The sequence below is a fragment of the Eleginops maclovinus genome, chromosome 16, assembly GCF_036324505.1.
Source record: "Eleginops maclovinus isolate JMC-PN-2008 ecotype Puerto Natales chromosome 16, JC_Emac_rtc_rv5, whole genome shotgun sequence".
Taxonomy (NCBI): domain Eukaryota; kingdom Metazoa; phylum Chordata; class Actinopteri; order Perciformes; family Eleginopidae; genus Eleginops; species Eleginops maclovinus.
This window is the reverse complement of record NC_086364.1, coordinates 15,163,685-15,182,159: the sequence shown is the minus strand read 5'-3', so window position 1 is coordinate 15,182,159 and position 18,475 is coordinate 15,163,685. Positions and strand designations below refer to the sequence as shown.

The following is an 18,475-nucleotide window of genomic DNA, read 5'->3' as shown; positions in this document are numbered from 1 at the left end:
TTTAATATATGTTTCGTTGAGCAGCAAATTGTTTAAGTATGCCTCTCTGCTTATTTGACTTTGACTAAATGCACACACCACCCTGAGGTCCATTTAGATACATAATATATAATGAATAAATCTTCGCACTCACTCAGAATCCACAACAATCACGTCAGCAGACAGACTCATCCATCTTTATCACTGCAGAAACACCCGTAAGACTTGGCAGTAGGTCCGCGCACACACACATGCATGCACACACGCTCATACACACACAAACACACATACACGTGTGAAGACAAGTCCTTCCATCTTTCTGTCTTCATTCTCTCATTTTCTCATTTTCTCCTTTTCTCCGCTCGTCTGTTGCATATGCTTCACATGAGAAAACGGTTCAGGGTTGACGGGACATTTATCAGACAGACCTTCTTTATATTACGGTATAGATGAAACGTGTAAGTGACCTTAGCCTTTACAAGTGGTGATTCATTGTAAGAGGCCAGATGCTGGTTGTGTCACTGAAACAAACACATTGATCTCTTTTGTTGCAGCAGGATGGTCACTGCATTGCTTATGCAGGGAAATGTCAGTCCACAGTGAGCAGTTTGTGCCAGTAGTGTTTTAGGTGTTGTTTGGCTTGTTACGAGCCCTGCATATTGATAATTGGTAGACTGTGAATGTGAGACAGTGATTGGCTGACCGTGCCTGTGGATGTTACCATGTGGATTTGGGAAGCTGACACACATGCATTTCTTAAACTTTAACCATAGGTGATTATAGGCGGAGGAAATATGTGTGTGTGTGTGTGTGTGTGTGTGTGTGTGTGTGTGTGTGTGTGTGTGTGTGTGTGTGTGTGTGTGTGTGTGTGTGTGTGTATGGGTTCTCATGTACACTATGCAATGTTTCCCACCTATCGTGACATTGACAGGGATAAAGTGTGGGCTTAGTCAGCGTAGCTGTCAAAGACTTTAATTAGTCACTCACACGCGCACGCGCACGCACGCACGCACGCACGCACACACACACACACACACACACACAGACACACATACACACACACACACACACACACACACACACACACTCTCTTTTATCTCTGAACTTGTGATTAGCACCTGGATTGTTACAGCATTACTGTTGGTGCTTTAGATCAACCCAGCTCCGCCTCACAGTGTATCTTCTTGAATTTTAACATAACTGTCAACACACAAAGTAACACACACCGTATCCATGCAGCCAGCGCTGCTGTTTGTGCTCAGCAGTGTGTTTAGGATGCTTAAAAGTCAGGTCACTGTGCAGATGTTGATTCTCAGTGATTTTCAATCGATTTTCATTTTCTGTTAGAAACTCATAGATTGGAGGCAAACACTCTGCGGAGCTGTTCACATTGTTTTTGGGCTGTGCAAACTGTTGGGTATGGATCAGTTTTTCGAAATGTCAGCGAGAGAGAAACTCTTTCGGAGATGTTAGGTCATATATATTTTCAGCTGTGGTTGGAATAATTTATTAAAAAGTGTGAATGTTTTCTATATAAAGAACACATTGGTAGTTAATGCAGGAACTTGTTTACTTGAAAGAGAACTTCAAATCATCAATAAAATATTATACTATAATTTATCATCACCTTATTTATTAAAACATAGTTTTTATATACACTTCATTTTGGACTTTTTGTCCAGTTCTCCTGCTGGGACTAATTTAAAACCGTCTACGTAATAAATGAATAGGAATTGTTTAGTTGCAAAAGTACCATTTGAACTCTGTCTTCTTTTTTGTATAATTTAGTTAAAAAGACAACATGTCTACCAGAGAATATGTCAGAAATCTAAAAATTATTGGGAAATTGTTCAGAAATGAGAATTCCTTAAACCACTTTATTTCTTTTTCTTTTTCACATGTAGAAAAAAAGACGCAGCCCAATTGAAGCACTACATCTTAATCCTTAGAGATACTGTTCTTTATTTCTTTAATCAAAAAGATTGATAATAGTCAATACTTTTCTGCATATCTTCACACAGCACAGTAATACATACTCTTTATACAATCAATACATTCATTTGGAGGAAAAACTGAACTATGCAAGCCTATAATTACTCCAGTACAATCAAAAAACACAGTTCAGAAAAACTGCCATGGAGGAAAACAAGGTAAATACTCAAAACAGGTGATTGTGTAGAAAATCACAATCATTAAATACCAATAAAATTGCCCGAAGCGTCAGTTTACATTCATGGATATATCCTTATAACGCTGTGCTGCATGTAATTATATTCATCTTGGTTGAGTATAAATACACATTGTACATACATAATGGGCCTATGGCACAAACACTTTTTAAAGCTTCTTTCTGTCTAAGACGGACATTATTTACACACTCACACGCACACACACACACTCATACACACACACTATAGTGCTTCACAGGTAGAGAGAGAGACAGAGATGAAATGGAGGACGTGCGAGGGAGAAAATACAATTTCACCCTCTGATTGATTTGTGTTTGGTTATCTTTCTAATATCTGGATGAAGAAAAAAACAGATCTTTGGGCATTTTTTTTCTTCCCTTACATCATAGGGATGATTACTTGGCATGGTCCCCTCTCACACACACACACCTCCCACCTGGTCCCTGAGGGCCTCACGTGGTAGATGAAGAGACATCCGCATGTGACCCCCTTTCAACACCCCCCAATCACCTGCTTTGGTTTCCCAGCATGCCTGTCTCATTCCCAGGAGGCGCGGGACTGAGGCGCTGGTTATTCCACAAATGTCACATTAACATCGCCTGAAACAATGGATAGGGTTTCACGAGAATGAATGTCATGGCAACATTGATTTGGCACGAGTTCCTCAGGAAGACGAAGCCTAAATAATTTCTTGTTATCTAACTTTCTTAATGATCATTTTCGGATCATTAAGCAGTATTGATTAAGGATCAATGCATGCATTTTAGAGCCTTTACACTAAATGAAATGCAACACACTGCTAAGGATGGCTTTGATGGAGTCAAAGAGCTCGCTGATTGATTACCAGTTATCGACCATTTGGCCGTTCATCTCCATGAAATAACGCTTGACATACACCACTTTCATTCCAAGGTCCCTACCGGCATGGATCTATTTTCTGATGAGAATTCATGGAGCGATGTAGCACAGATGACTTCAAGGTTACCAGTTAACGAGTAAAAAGGACACTTGTGAAATTAACTTTGAGCAAGAGCATAAAGTGGGAGAAAAGAGGAATGAGCAGCAGGACTGCAGAGGGAAGGAGGTGAGAGAGAGTGGCAGTTGAGGCGCCCTCATTTGCAAAATCATTTGAAAGAAAATCTATTGTTAAAGAACAAAGAAATGGGAATTGAAACTCTTCCACTTTCAGGGAGGGAATTTGGAAATTGGGCAACAGGTTCACTTCAACTAAAAAGATTATTGAATGGAAAAGAAATTGGACTTTTTCCAAGAATAAGAAGTGCAGTTTAAAAAATAGTTTCAATGCAATGACTTGAAATGGAAGATTTTAACCTGGTCTTTGAATTTGCCCATCATATCATTTATTTGCTGAGATCTTTTACAACAATTTACATTGCTACACATAGCTTTTGCCAAAATTGTACCTACTTGTGAGCTACATGGAGAGGGGTAGCACTGCAGTTTTAATGTTCCAAAAAGTTATTTGATTGCTCTATAAGATATGACCATATACTGCTAACATGTTCAAATGAAATGGGAGGTAGAGATGTGAAAGATTTTCATGTTTTCAATCAAAAAGCACGTTTGTTGAACTTGTGTTTCAACGAACACTTTAAGCACCAAGAACAACACAAAAAAGTAAAGTTATACTTTTATGATGTGACATCATCTCGCAAGACGCTGAGTTGGAAATTGAAATACACTCAATTACACAGTCATAGTAAAGATACAATAATTACCTAGCTAATTACCAAATATCATTAAAGCTGTGAGTTGTTAAAGAAGGCTGAACACTCTTTGCTTTAAAAGACATTTCTCGTTAAGTCAGGATTTTCCCATTTCTCAGCAATAAAGCTGGTTAGTAATGTTATAATAACCTTATGGAAAAACAGTCAAAACTATCAAGCTCTTGCCCTTTCTTTCAGCTGCAGCCTGTTTAGTTTTTGGTGTAAATCGTAACGACACACCTGCAGTGACCCCCTAAAGTGTCTCCAACGTTAGTGTTGAACAACAGTTTGAAGGGCATGACTTTATCAGCTCTGACAGACGCGCATAACATTCATCAGATATAAAGCCATATCCATTAAAACAAGCCTGATGTGTCGGATATCTCCAGGCAGATATTAGAAGAAACCTGCCCCTTGGCTGAGCTCCATTGTCGCTAGATAGATGAACACTGCTAATGCTGCGAGGTGTCTGCAGAATGGATGTGCTCTTCTGTGGGCAATACAGAGCACAGTGTGATTGTAAGTGTGTGTGTGTGTGTGTGTGTGTGTGTGTGTGTGTGTGTGTGTGTGTGTGTGTGTGTGTGTGTGTGTGTGTGTGTACATTTATGGTTTGTTACTGGGCAGGACTCTGGCAGCGCTGAGACAGAGTTGATGTACGTGACTGTTTTTGGATGTCAGATGTTACTGAATTGCCATCAGCCAGCAGCAGAATGAGCAGAGCCCAAATGTGTCACTGTGACCCTTAGACCAAATTCACTGCTGCACCATGGGGCAGAAAACCTTGGACGAGGAATAACCAATCAAAAGTGAAGGAATACAGATGTTTATGTCATCTCTATCTCTCTCTTTATCACTCAGTCTTTCAAAGAAGCTAAAGGGTTATACAGCTGTTACATTCATTATATTCATCCAGATAATGGTTAACAGTAAGTCATCACGGACCATTAATAGTTAATAGAGGACTATCTACCAAAAGCAGAAATTTCCTCTTCCTAATATTGGAAAAGTGATTACTATTTTAATGACACTTTGCACAAGTCATATTTTTTTCTTATTTTTAAGTGAAGCCACAATAACAGTCAAGTCTACCAGTAATAAATATTTACCCAACAATAAGCAGAGAGTGACCTGCACTGCTAGGACGAACTTGGCACACACAAGAGGAAAGTCAGGGATGGATGTTCATTTGATAGTAGCCCAAATTAACATGCCATTAAGACTCCTCTGCATATTAAACTGGAAATGACAGCGCTTTTTGAACATTGCTTGAGAGACAGCCAGAACCGTTGGTGACTCTGCCTGAGTGAAGTCACCCCTCGAGGTGAGATGTTCAGTGCCAAGACTCTGACTGGAAATCTCTGCTTTTTGGGAATGACTCCCAACGGACAAAGACACAGTTCCTCACCGTTGGCAGCAGTGTGCAACAGAGAAAATCCATAAAGAAATCAATGTCAAGGTATTTGAAGATTCACAGAGGATACCAAATAATAGTCACCAGTTTATTATTTCGCGCTGTGGCTCATTAAAGTCACTGAAAGGTGGGGTTTGATATCAGTAAGTCAGTAAGTCTAGAGTCAGTCACTTATACGGTAGCTGTATTTTTTGCATGGAGAAAATAATCAACAGTTATTTGATGCTGGTTGCTGCCTTGTGAATGCTTTTTTGATCATAAGAGGCCATTTTCTGTAAGCACGGATCTGCAATTTCCACCTTGCTAGCCAACCGCTTTGTTATCGCTCAAAGCTAGCTAATGGCTAATGCCTATGTGCTCTCTGGGTATGTTGACATTTTCAAGCCTCAAAGAGTCCCATGGGAACAGAGCTTGTCACCAAGGAGACAATGCCTGAATATGCTTCCCAACAAGTGAGGGTTGGGGTAGCTGCTGTGGCTGAGGACTCAAGAAGATATACAAATGGGTTTCCCATTTTTGTCATACTGGTACACCAACATCTTGATGCAGTGGGAGTTGGCTGGGGAGATCCAGGGGCTGCTTGTGATGGAAAAGTTGTGACTGGCGTAGAAAGGCTGCGGCTGCTTCCGGCAGCGGACCAGGGCTCGCAGCACATTGGCCGCCATGCCCCGAAAACGCTTGCTGATGAAGCAGTAGAGGAAGAAGTTGACCCCGGTGTTGAGCAATGCTAGCATGTTTGCCAGATCTGTGAGCACATGGAGCAAACGGCCGGCACTCTGTGAGGCTGGAGGAGAGGAGTAAAAATGGTACAGGATCATGAGGGTACGTGGCGCCCACAAAACAGCAAAAATGGAGGTTATAGCGAGGAGAATGGCAGTGGTTTTGCCAGTAGAGTAACCACGCAGACGAAAGCAGCTGCGGCGTCTGCGCAGCTTACGAACGATGACTGCGTTAAGAGTGAAGAAGACAGTGCAGGGGAGGAGGTAGACAGTGGCGCAATGGGCCCACACCAGGACATGCTGGACCACGGTTCTCCCGTTTCCCTCCCCTCCTCCTTCATCACTGCTGCCCACCCCGGGCAGGCTGTGCCACAGCTCAGGCCACCAGTAGTAAGGCGCTGCGGAGAGCAAACACCCAATATACACAGCAAAGATCACCCTTCGTGTGCGGGCCGGGTAGGAGACTGTATGGTAGCGCAGTGGGTGGCAAACAGCGATGTAACGGTCAATGGTGAGAGGCACGGTGATCCAGATGGAGGTGTGGATGGAGGAGAACTCCAGAACCTGCACTGCATTGTTTAGTGATGGAGGCAGCGCAGTGGCTAAAATAAAATCCTCCAAAATAAAGTCCACAAACACGATGAGGAGCAGGACCAGGATATCGGCGGCTGCCAGAGCCAGGAGATAGTTGTAGGAGGACTTCTGACGACGCAGCACCAGCTGGGACAGGATGACCACTGTCAGGATGTTAGCTAGGAGGAGGAAGGATTAGGAAAGTGATTAAAAGTAGAAATGAAGTGAAAGGATGAAAAGGTTGTAAATGTAGTGGACACAGGTTAGGGCCGGGAAGGAAACAGAAAAATAAATGTTAGTGGACAGTCCTTTGAAAAGAGGCAACATAGTAATTGAGATGCAGTGGACATGCACTGTAGGTAACAGACAGATGAAACTGCACTAACACACAATACAAACAATTTTCACCACCATCAAAAGCTGCAAGCAAACATTTACTTTCAGTTCCATGCTGCTCAATGCATAAAGATAAATCTGTTATCTTCCCCAGTCAGTATGTTCCACTTTCAACCAGCTCTCCTTTTGTGTAGTCTCCTCTGGTTATTGCTCCTTTCCGTTTCCTTTCCACTTCATCTACACCTGCTGTGTCATTCCAGCAGCACCTGCCTCTGCCTTTGGCCAAACTGTTATCTCAAATAAATAAAAAAACCACGACAAAAAAACAGGAAGGCAACGTGCAGCATCGCAGTCTTGGCAATCTGCTAAGTTCACTTCAGCCTGCCGCCGGCAATTTAGTTTCTAAAACAAAGCACAAGGAAGCCCCGTCTGCCTCTTGCTTTTTAATCTCACTCCATATCCACGACATATACCATCATACCTTCTCTTCCATGTTGCTAAATCAAATCTTACCCGGCTATATAATATATTATTGATGGCAACTTTCTTTTGAGGGAGAGCTGAATATCCAAGGACAGGGGATTACTTCTCTTTCATTTTTCACTGAATAGAACATGAGCAAACCTGTGTGTGCTTCTTCCAAAAGCATGACCTCTGCTTTCTGCATCAGACAGTAGGAGCAGAGCTACAGTGTGGTGATTGTATTAAATTGGCTCATTATACGTCTTCTTTCTTTGTTGTCCTGTTCCTTTCCCTGCTCTCCCTGCAAATTATTTCAGGTGATTTTCATCATCTGACAGTTGTGTTTACAGGTTGTGAGCTTGCTCAAACCATTTACAAACCTGGAGGATACCGTCAACAAGATATTTGTTTGTTACACTGTAGTGTTTCTGGGACCTACAATAAAATCATGTAATTGACGCAATAAAAGCAGCCATCTGTTGTATAACAAACAAAGTAACATGTATTGTGTGTGACTTTGAGGATCACCAAACCTAATAAATACCAAGACGATTTTGAATTGGAATCACATACGGGACGATATTTGTTCTTAGTTCCTCAATATCTGACCATTTTGAAAATTGCTTTCATTAAAAAAAGAAAAAAAGAAAGCTATGATAATTGTTTTCAAATCGTTTTCTGTAAGAATATGATTTATTCTGAAAAAGACAGTTCTAATGGCAGCACAATAAGAACATTTATTGCATGTAAGACTCAGAGGCCCAAATCTTTTTCAATGTATCCAAAGACTCCCTTCACACACTGTACTTTAGTAATGTATCCATCCTCTACTGTTGCTAACCATCCCCAACAAGGGAAATTTGCTGGTGAAGCACGAAGACATCAGACAAAACCTCTGACATTAATTTGCATCGCAGCATCACTGAGACATCAATGCACTTAGCAGCTGTCACCGTGTGTGTCTGTGTGTGTGTGTGTGTCCTGTGGTCCTGCCTCCCTTGACAGTAATAGATCTGGGATTGGATTAAATATGGCAGCTAGAAGTCTGGTACATCACACTTCGCAGCCTCAGCCACGATCAACTGATTACAAATTACAAGGCGGCTCCAGATAATGACTTAAGATGTCTTTTCCAGACTGGAATATTTGCAAGGGAAGACACACACACACACACATACACACACACACACACACACACACACACACACACACACACACACACACACACACACACACACACACGCAGAGCCGCACACATGTCTACCCATGCACGCAAAGACACACAGATCATTAACGTACAATCTATCAATAAACATAAATGACACGTCAAAGCAGTTTACAAGATTCGACAGGTTAATATAAGTGTACATGTGGGCTGCTGAATTGCACTGCCCCCCCACGTTCACAATCACCCCGGATCTCACACCAAGCCAACTTGCACAGGCAAGTCAAATTGCTTTGATGCCGAATCTTGGTGTGTTTATTGATTCTTTTTTTTCCCCCAGGTTTTGGTCTTACGCTATCCGTCTGTTTCTTCTTCTTTGCTGGTGATCAGTTTGGCCAGGATCATAGCAAATATAACAATAACACATAATATTTTATATTAACCTTGAATTCAAGGATATAGATCTTCACAATAAGTGTTATGAGATTTCTGTCATAACCCTCTTAACTGCATGTGCTTCCAGAATCATTTTGTATTGGAAATATTTATATTTTAGTTCAGCTCTGGTCCCAGAATAAATCTACATACATTTAGATGTACGGTCTTAATAAATGTAATTATCTTGCTTTTTTGTATGTGCTTACTTTTTTATTACACGTTTCCCTTGAGAAAGAGACCATGATCTCATTGAGACTATATGTTTAAATAAAGGAATAAATAATATAACAAAATAGGCTAATTTCAAAGAACATATATTGATTATAATTCATTATTATCGTCATTGTCAAGCTCAAGCTGACAAGCTTCTTGAAGTTTGGTAATAAAAGAAAGGAGAAGAGAAACTAAATGTTTGAAAGTGAACAAACAACAACAAGTAAAAAAATAAGACCTCTTCTTATCTCTGATTTAGGCTTACAGCTTAAAGCTACATAAGCCACTACTAGCATAATACACCCAAACCTCTAACCAAACAGCGGTGGTTAAGTTGCATTGTGTTATGGGTAACATAGATGCTAGGTGTCCAGGAGAGCAACGCTATATTGAAAAAAAACAATGAATATATTTTACACTTTTACAAAAAGAGAAACTATTATCGTGAAAATCAAAGATACCAACTCAATGTTAGTTTCAGCTCTTCTGTGTCTTTTTGCTTTTGTGGGGTCCATAAAAGTAGTTATTGCGGAACAAACAAAGGAGTAATCTCTGTTTTGGTTCACATCTGTTCAGCTGATTGATTTTACCATTATTGTTTTGTCTTATTGCTTGCTTTTGAACACAACTCTCTGTTTTGTCTTATTGACTCTTTCTACACGTCGTTTCATAAAGCTGCTGCAGTTGAGTTTATTCAAATGATAGTTTTTTGCACCAGGAAAGCTTTGCTGCTAAGCTAAGCTGTTCGTAAACATCCCTTCGGTCCATTATAAACCCTTCACAATGTACCTCACCATTAACATATTCACCTTCATTCTACCCGCCAAATTTTCTAACTTATCATTGTCTGTCCACATATTGTTGAACAGAGAGGGGTGACCTGAAATGGAAACAGTGAGGTGTTGACTGAAACTGGCTGGGTATTATTCTGTTCGGGCTTCCCGTTGAGATGGGGCTTTCTACAGACAAACAAAAGGGATCTGTAGCAAGCTTGACATTTCCATTTGGCTCTAGCCAGCCTGCATTGGGTTGCCCATTCATTACAATTGACTCCTGTTCTTTCTGTCGTCTCGGGGGCCAAGCAGGGGGACAGACAGGTTGGAGAGCTGCACACTCAGAACAGATACTAGAGGACAACACATACACAGCATGCATAGAGAGACATGTGCATCTCATGCCTGGACATTCAGACGGAGACACATGCAAAATGTGCCCATCTATTCCGGCAAAAATAAGTGTCTCCTACTGAGAGGGGGGAAAGAAAGGGCTGTATAGGGCAACTCCTTTGTGCCTGTAGCCATCAGGCTGCACAGCAAGGGGTTAACAATGTAACTCACTTAATAATAACCCGGACTGCAAATAAAGCCTGCATCGTTTGAACAATAACTTTGACCTGCACTTTTTTCTGCACACACGTGAATATTTCTAACCATACGGATTCCGAAATGTATATACGCTCACTTAATTCTTAATTATTTTTTGCTATAACAGTTTGTTTTAAAACCGTTATACTTACCTGTATATCATTTTTATTTTTTTTTATTTTTTATCCTTCGGTGAGTCTGTACTGTTTTTCTTTCTCAATCCGTTGCTGCATAAACTACTGAACGTTCCCAATGGGGATTAATAAAGGTACATCTTACCTTATCTTATCATTGTGCTGCTGTGAGTTTGTCTGACTGTCTACATTTGCTTGTGTGTGTGTGTGTGTGTGTGTGTGTGTGTGTGTGTGTGTGTGTGTGTGTGTGTGTGTGTGTGTGTGTGTGTGTGTGTGTGTGTGTGTGTGTGTGTGTGTGTGTGTGTGTGTGTGTGTGTGTGTGTGTGTTTATTAAACAGGTGACCCCTTCTGTATTTTTGTGTGGGAGTGCTTTTGTGTTTGTGCTTCCCCTAATGTGACAAGGGACAGGGCCATTGACGTTATTTAGTGGCAAAGGAGAAGGCACAGCATGCTCCCAGAGGTGTGTAACGAGGCTGACTCATCCCACCACTAAAGCAACGTGTTGAGACGGGCAGTCGACAAACACCCTGCACATCTTAACCCCCTGAAACCAGTGGCAAGACAGGAGGTATTGTACACCAGTCCTCAAGCTTTCTCATAGTCCTTATAATTCATACAGAGAATCATTTTTAAAAATGGTACCCAAAAAAGATAATGAAAGTGAGAATTGGCTTTTTTTCTTTCTCATTTGGAGGAAATTGAGGTTTGGCTTTGATGGCTTATCCGGAGGTTAATAAGACGAGATGAGTGGAGAAGAGAGGGATGAAGAAATAGATGGAAGGTGATGTAAACTGTGGTGTGAAGAAGGTCACAGGGAGTTAAGAGAGAACAGGCCATTGAGAAGGAATTGAAGGAAAGGATTAGATAAAAAAAAAAAACTGAATGAGACAGAGAGGGGTATAAAGGAGAGGGGTGAAGCAGTGGGAGGAAAGGAAGAGAGACGAGAGAAACATAGGAGGTGAAAATCAAAGCTTGCTTCAAAGGTCACAGGCACTTTGTTCCTGATGACAACCATTTCCCTTTTGTCTTCTCTAAGTGTCAGACGGGACATAAAGCAGGGTGATTTTTAATTCCCCGGAACAGAAACCAGGAACAAATCCCTGCTGCAAATCCACCAAAACATGCATTGAAGATAAAACTATGTTTTAGCAGAGATGTTTTAAAACTGTTCAAAATGAGGGCCAAACTCCCTCATTGGGTCAACTCTGTTTTTTCGCTGTTAAATCGCAATAAAAATCAGGCCTGTAATGCCATCGAAATGTGATAATGTCAATCCAACATATTTTATTGCGAGCTTGATGTATTATCTGAGAGTTAATGAGGAAAAGTAGAAAGCTGATAAGAAAAAGGAAGATGCAAAGTAAAAAATGAAAGCAAGAATGAGAAAAAGAGGGTTAGGAAAAGAAAGGAGATATTTAAGGATTATCATTAAGGCATATAAAGAAAGAAATAGGCCCCTGGTTGTTGCTAATGATATTGATGCTGCTGCAGTGCTTTGCCTTTGCTAACCTCTAACAGCCAGGCCACAGTGAGTCAAAGTTTGGTGGAGACGACTGTCCTTACACCGACACTGCAGACTGACATACTCAGCTTCTCATGTCCAAAGGGCTCATAAACAATGCTAACAGTTATGATGTGCTTTTGGACCTTTTCCAAACATTTTTATGAGGTTTCAGCTTCGAAAAAAATTGAAGGTTGAAATTTAGTTGGAGTGAGAAAGAGGGTATATGAGGTAATTAAATGCAGAGAAGAGCTGGGAAGAACATGACGTCCAGCTAGTAGCACCCTAATTATCCTCAGATTGATGGATATAGTCGTCCAGAAAATGTCAAACATTTTCAACACAGCTTCTCAGTAGTGGTGACAGCATTTTGTTGTCAGCTGGTCAACAAAAACTCTTTCACTTCACTCAACAACACCTCTGCTTTATTGCCTGAAACAACACCTCCCTCCTTTCTTGCCTCCTCTGTCCTCCCGCGCCCCATCCGACTCGTCTACCCAACTTCAAGCTGACACTGTCCTGTCCTTCCCTTCCGCTCTTTTACTCAGACTGCAGAATGGAGATAAACCAGGGCTCTTTTCCACATGCTTTCCAATCCTGTCCTATTCGTCCAGTTTAACAACTGACTCCACCCTCAGGGGGATAGTATCTATGAACGAGCTCCAATCCAATCATACAAGCCCTCTCTGTGCAGATTGACAGATCAATAGTCCAAACTGAAAATCGCAGGGCCCCACCTCATTCCTTAAGAAATAGCTGGCACCTGGCACTGCGATGCGGAAGAGAGGGTAGTTACCCGCTGAACATCTCCAACCTTTTCCCCTTTTGGGTGGAGGGTTTAGTTGGAGTAGGTGGGGATTTTCCGCCACATCGCTGACTGTCGACAGCCACACACGGAGAGGCTTTAAGAAAGAGGGAAGGATCGCATCAACATATATGTTGAGCTCATGCATGTTGCTGTGTGCACATTTCTGCTGGCACAATGTTGATCATTTATATGCATATTCTGGATCCAATAAATAATAATAATAATAATAATAATAATAATAATAATAATAATAATACATTTAATTTATATAGTGCTTTTTGTCGCTTCCTTCACAATGACCTCACATAGCACATTTCAGGGCCTTTGAAAGCTACACAAAGGATTTGCATGCACACAGTATGTATCTGACATACTTATGTTATATAATGCTATTTAATTTAATAAATGTAAGATTTTTAGTTGCATTGTGCCCTGCTGCACCGACAGCAAATTTAGGCAAAATCCAGGCATTAACAGTGACCTCGAGTTGACAACTCCTGAGCAGGTGGGATTTAAATTGCATGTTGGCAGGTAAAGAGTCTATAAACAGCATCATAAAGAACTCCCTGCTAGAGAAATGTTCCGCTCAAAAGCAACGCATAAAAGCAGCTGTCTTGGGCCGGATATTCAGAGAAGCTTTAACATCCAGGTATGACACACAAAACCACTCACCATCTCCAACATACTCTACAGTATGAGTCTAAGATGTGAGTGTTTTGAGACACACTGAACTGTGCAAAGAGCAGGCCTAAATGTTGTGATCCCTTCATGTCAGAAACTGATGCCAAGCATCAACTCCGCCATGTCTCCGTTTGCTATGCCAGCACATGTCTCTTCTGTCTCAAGCAGTGTGGTGTGGTGAGCAGAGAGAGAGAGAGAGAGAGAGAGAGAGAGAGAGAGAGAGAGAGAGTTAGCAATTAATTAAGAATGTGACAATTTGTCTCAGCGCCGTCGTCTCCTCCACTCGGGCTCAGAGGTGCTACTTCACTGCCTCTGCTGGTATTAATCTATTTCTTTTAACGCTGCTCTTTTTCTTCTTCTTCTTCTTCTTCTTCTTGGTGTCCTTGTCCTCCCTATACTCCATTCTGTTCAACCTGAGTTGTCGGTTGATCATTTCCCTAGGACACACACAAATAATTTCCCACCAATTAACTTGCGTAATACCTTTTCTCATCACCTTCAATCTTCATGCTTTTTATCCTCACATTTGTGCTCTCAAAGTGACCCTTCTATGTCTGCAGCTTAAAGGTCAACGTCTGCAAGAATCTTACAGACATAATGATGACCTTCTGAAGCCCTGTTGCTTTTAAATAACTAATGAAAAACTGTCTGATAATCAAGGGTAACAGCTGAAAATCCTTTGAGGATGTTAAATATGTTTGAGTGTTTAGGTCACACCACTACTTCTCCCACGTGCTGCACTCATGAAAAATGTATGATTCGGCTTGAGTGGAACGTCACAATGATTAAATAAGTCGATCTTGGCTGCTGCAAAATATCAGCCTGCTGCACTCAACTATTAATTCATACACCTAATTTAAGATTGCATTACACTTCCAGGTTAGTTTTATTCAGTGACGAAGACATCAGCATCAGAAACGCATCAAATGTTTGAGGCAAGAAAAAAATTAAATGATGTGCAAGACTTAATTTGTCAACCAGGAAAATTAATTAGACTAGATTTAATCACAAAGAAAGACTTTTACAAGACAGCAAATCTTGTGGAGCAACTGCAGTCTTGGCGTACAAAAGCTTTTTACTATGCATTGCGGATTTGTACTAAACCAGCACAAAATAGCATCTCACTCCCAATCTTTATCAAGGAAGAGAGGTGCAGAGCTTTGGTATGTTCATGTAATTTATTAGCACAAATAGGAAAAGAAAAGTCTTTGGTTTATTTCTCAGAATCAGGATAAATAATAAAACACTGGAAGCTCCTGAATGCATTTTTCTGCCTTCTAACCTCATTGAACCCCTTACCTCTGATAGACATTCACACTTTTCCTCTTTTATCTGACCTCTGTTTCCTGTCCCTCTCTCACACACACACACACACACACACACACACACACACACACACACACACACACACACACACACACACACACACACACACACACACACACACACACACACACACACATTCATATACACACACCTCTTTGCTTCCCTGTGTGAGAGCAGGTCAGCGCTCATAGATCACGCAGTGGGAGAGAGGCAGTAAATGGGTCCGACAGTGACTGTGAATGGACTAATCAGTCAATGGTGAGGACGCAACAAGGAAGTGTCATTAATTCAGGTCATCACGATGAGCCACGTAACACACACTTGTCCCCGAGGTCAAGCCTGAGTCATTACAGACGCAATCTGTCATGCACCCATCGGCTACAACAACTGCAGCTTAACAAAAAAGGTGTTGTTTTAAAGGTTAATAGTCAGATTTAATGATGCTTTGCACATAGAGTTGCTGTTATTCCCATTTTTTTTCGAATAGTGCTTAAATATTTCCCCAAAAAAAGACAAATGTGCAAAACCAACTCCAAACAGGCAGGCAAAGCACAGACAACACATACAAAATTGCATGTACAAGAAGTGTGCATGCACAAGTGATTGCCACAAGGTCAGAATGACAAATCAACAGTGTGTGAATGTGTGTCTGACACTTTTTGCAGCCGTGCACAACACACACTCACTCAAACCTGCAGATAAGTGCACATCATATTAAGATGCAAAGCATGACTCTTGCATCCCGCTGGGGAGCAAATTAACAAAGAGACACGCATGTGATTAGACACAGCCATAAAACACACACTTGTGTGTGCACATCTCTTACCCGGCAGGCCGAGGCAGAGCAGGATGCTGTAGTAGATGACAGGCAGTGGTCCGAGAGGGCACCCCTGGGCAAACTCAGAGGGATACTGCTCTGGGCTCCAAGTGCTGCCATTTGGGGAAAAAACAGGGAAGATGTGGCTGTGCTCCATGGCCTCTTCTTTGTCCTCTTCCTCAGCTGAGCTCAGTGTCAAGAAGCCGGCTGGCTACACAAGCAAACCGCCTGGTCGCTGGTATGGGAGAGAGGGTGCTCTGTCCTTGGGTGCCAATCAGCATGAGTGTGTGCACGCCTGAGTTTGCGCAAGGCAACAAGGTTGAGTGTGTGAGAAGAAGGGAGAAACGGAGGGGAGAGTGATGGTATAGGGAGAGAACAGACTGGGAGATGCCAGAGATGAAATGTGTTAGTAGGTGACAGAGAGAAAGGAAGCGAGAGAAGCAGAGAGGTGAGTATGAAGGTAGAAGTGGAGAGGGGAGGATGCTGCCTGAGTGTGTGAGTGAGGGGGAATGAGAGTGAGTCGAGAGAGCAGCGCGAGAAGGAGGAGGAGGAAAGAGGGAGGGAGGGAGCAAAAGAAGGAGGGAGTAAGGTGGATGGAGAGCAACGGTATGCTGAGGAGTAAAAAGTGAGGGAGAGAGAAGGAGGCTGGGAGCTGAGAGATGCTCATAGAGAGAAAGAGTGGATCCTGTTTGAAGGCCAGTAAGATATAGTAAAACTGTTGCAGAAAAGATAAATGATTGTGGAAAATGATAGTGTTTGCCCTTGTCATTATGCCAATCTGTCTCTTTATTGCACATCTCTTTATTTCTCTTTATATTCACTAACCTCGTGATTGTTTTTGACCATTTATTCATTATTGAGTGGACAAGCAGTATCCAAACACTCTATTTTGCATTTCTCAAACGTTACAGTACACATTGGATTTGTGGGTTTGACGTGGGAGTGGGGGTTGGGACTCAATCTAATTTGCCATGCAGTGTGAATGTGTCTGAATCTCTAGTTAAAATGTGCTAATGAGCAGAAGGCTAACACTGAAAAAACACACAGTGCTTCTAAAGAAAGACCCAATAAATGCCTTGGTTGTCTATTGTGAAAAGTGGAATTTCTCGTTCTATATACGCAGACTTGGACACCATCTTGAACATAATCTTAAAGTCCATACAAATCTAATTAATGGACTGTATCCCTCTAACAGTTTCTGCAACATCATTGCTTTTACTGCCCTAATGAAGAAAATGTAGCTGAAAACGTTTGGAAAATACACATACAATGCTGGAGAGGAGTTATGGAGCCTTTTTATTTAGAAATGACTCTTGATCAAAATAATAAAGCAATTATGACACACACCAAAGTAAAGCCTTAGAAGTGTTTGTTTAGTCGGTTGAAAAATCAACAACATTTAATAATGGGATATGCCAAATGAAAGCATTTTAAGGTACGCATACTTTATTGATAGTTTCAGGTTGCTGATTTATGTTTTCTGCTACTGTCATTACTGCAGAGGAAGAGCGAAACTGAACACTTTAACATTTAAGGGGTTTTTTCGCCATGGGAAGTCGCCCCCTTCCGATAGATGAAATGTATTACTCAAAACACAAGTGGGATATTGCTTACAACAGAATTACTTTGGTCAAAAAATAAGATATACACCGCTGCATCCAACCTGAATAGCCTTAATGTGGAGCAGGCAGCTAATTAGAAACTACTTGATGACTATGATGTAGTTTACTAAACACTTACACTTAAAACTCTAACTCAATGACTCCTTGCATTGTACTGAGAAATGCATCTTTTAATAAAAACATGAAACCCTTGATAATGTTATATTGGAAAGTTGTCCATCCAGTAATAACGTTATCATGCCAGTAAGAGCTTAGCCCAGCAAGTTTTATCATGTAGCTTCATATGTAGCCTAATTGTAAATTACTTCCACCATTGATTTATAACCACACCCCAGACTGCTACAGAGGTGTTTTTCTCAACTCTCACATTCCTGCCCTGACAACCAATTCAGTCCTTTTGCCTTCATGTTTTTCCCACATGAACTACTGTGCAATCATTGACATGACATGAAAAACATGTCAATTTTGTGTTTTTTGCTTTATGTGGTCAGACATGCGGATACAGATATAATCACTATCATTGCCATCAACAATTTGCAGACTTCTCTGGGCTTTCAGGAGTTGCCATATGTGCAGAAAGTGGTCACCAGAGCAGCTTTGGCATGAGTATGGTGGAAAAGCATGTCCATTTAGAGAGCTGTCAGCTGTGTTTCTGCTCTCTCTGTGCCTCTTCAGCACATTCAAGGCCTACGCAAACCTCTTAGCAGGTCTGAGGAAACACAACCACACTCGGCTCTGCTGTCTGAGTGCGATACGGCTTATCATTTAAAAGGTAGAGCATGCGGTAGTGACAAGGACCTGATGGCAGACAGGATTAAAGACACAAAGAAATAGCTAAGAGAGAGTATGTTTTGAAAGAAAACTCATAAGTTAAAATACTGGCGATCACAAAGGAGGAGCAGAACAATCTGAAAACGTGCTTGGAGATCCAATTATGGCATCACTTCGAATGGAGGTCACTGTTTGAAAGGAAGAATTATTACAGGAGCAGTCCAACAATGGCTGGCCTT

At 41.4% G+C, this 18,475-nt stretch overlaps 1 protein-coding gene across 1 annotated transcript; it reads right to left on the bottom strand.

Annotated features, from left to right (window-relative positions):
• Positions 1-5,791: 5,791 nt before the first annotated feature.
• gpr139 (G protein-coupled receptor 139) lies at positions 5,792-16,000 on the bottom strand. Its single transcript, XM_063904744.1, has 2 exons — positions 15,853-16,000; positions 5,792-6,777 (listed from the first exon to the last, which is right to left on the bottom strand). The coding sequence occupies exons 1-2, from the start codon at positions 15,998-16,000 to the stop codon at positions 5,792-5,794; spliced, it is 1,134 nt and encodes a 377-aa protein (XP_063760814.1).
• Between the last annotated feature and the right edge of the window lie 2,475 nt (positions 16,001-18,475).

Coding starts and splice junctions, on each gene's coding strand:
- gpr139 (XM_063904744.1), bottom strand. CDS start 16,000: ATGGAGCACAGCCACATCTTCCCTGTTTTTTCCCCAAATGGCAGCACT. Junction 6,778..15,852: donor GCTCTGCCTCGGCCTGCCGG/GTAAGAGATGTG, acceptor TCCTCCTCCTAG/CTAACATCCTGACAGTGGTC.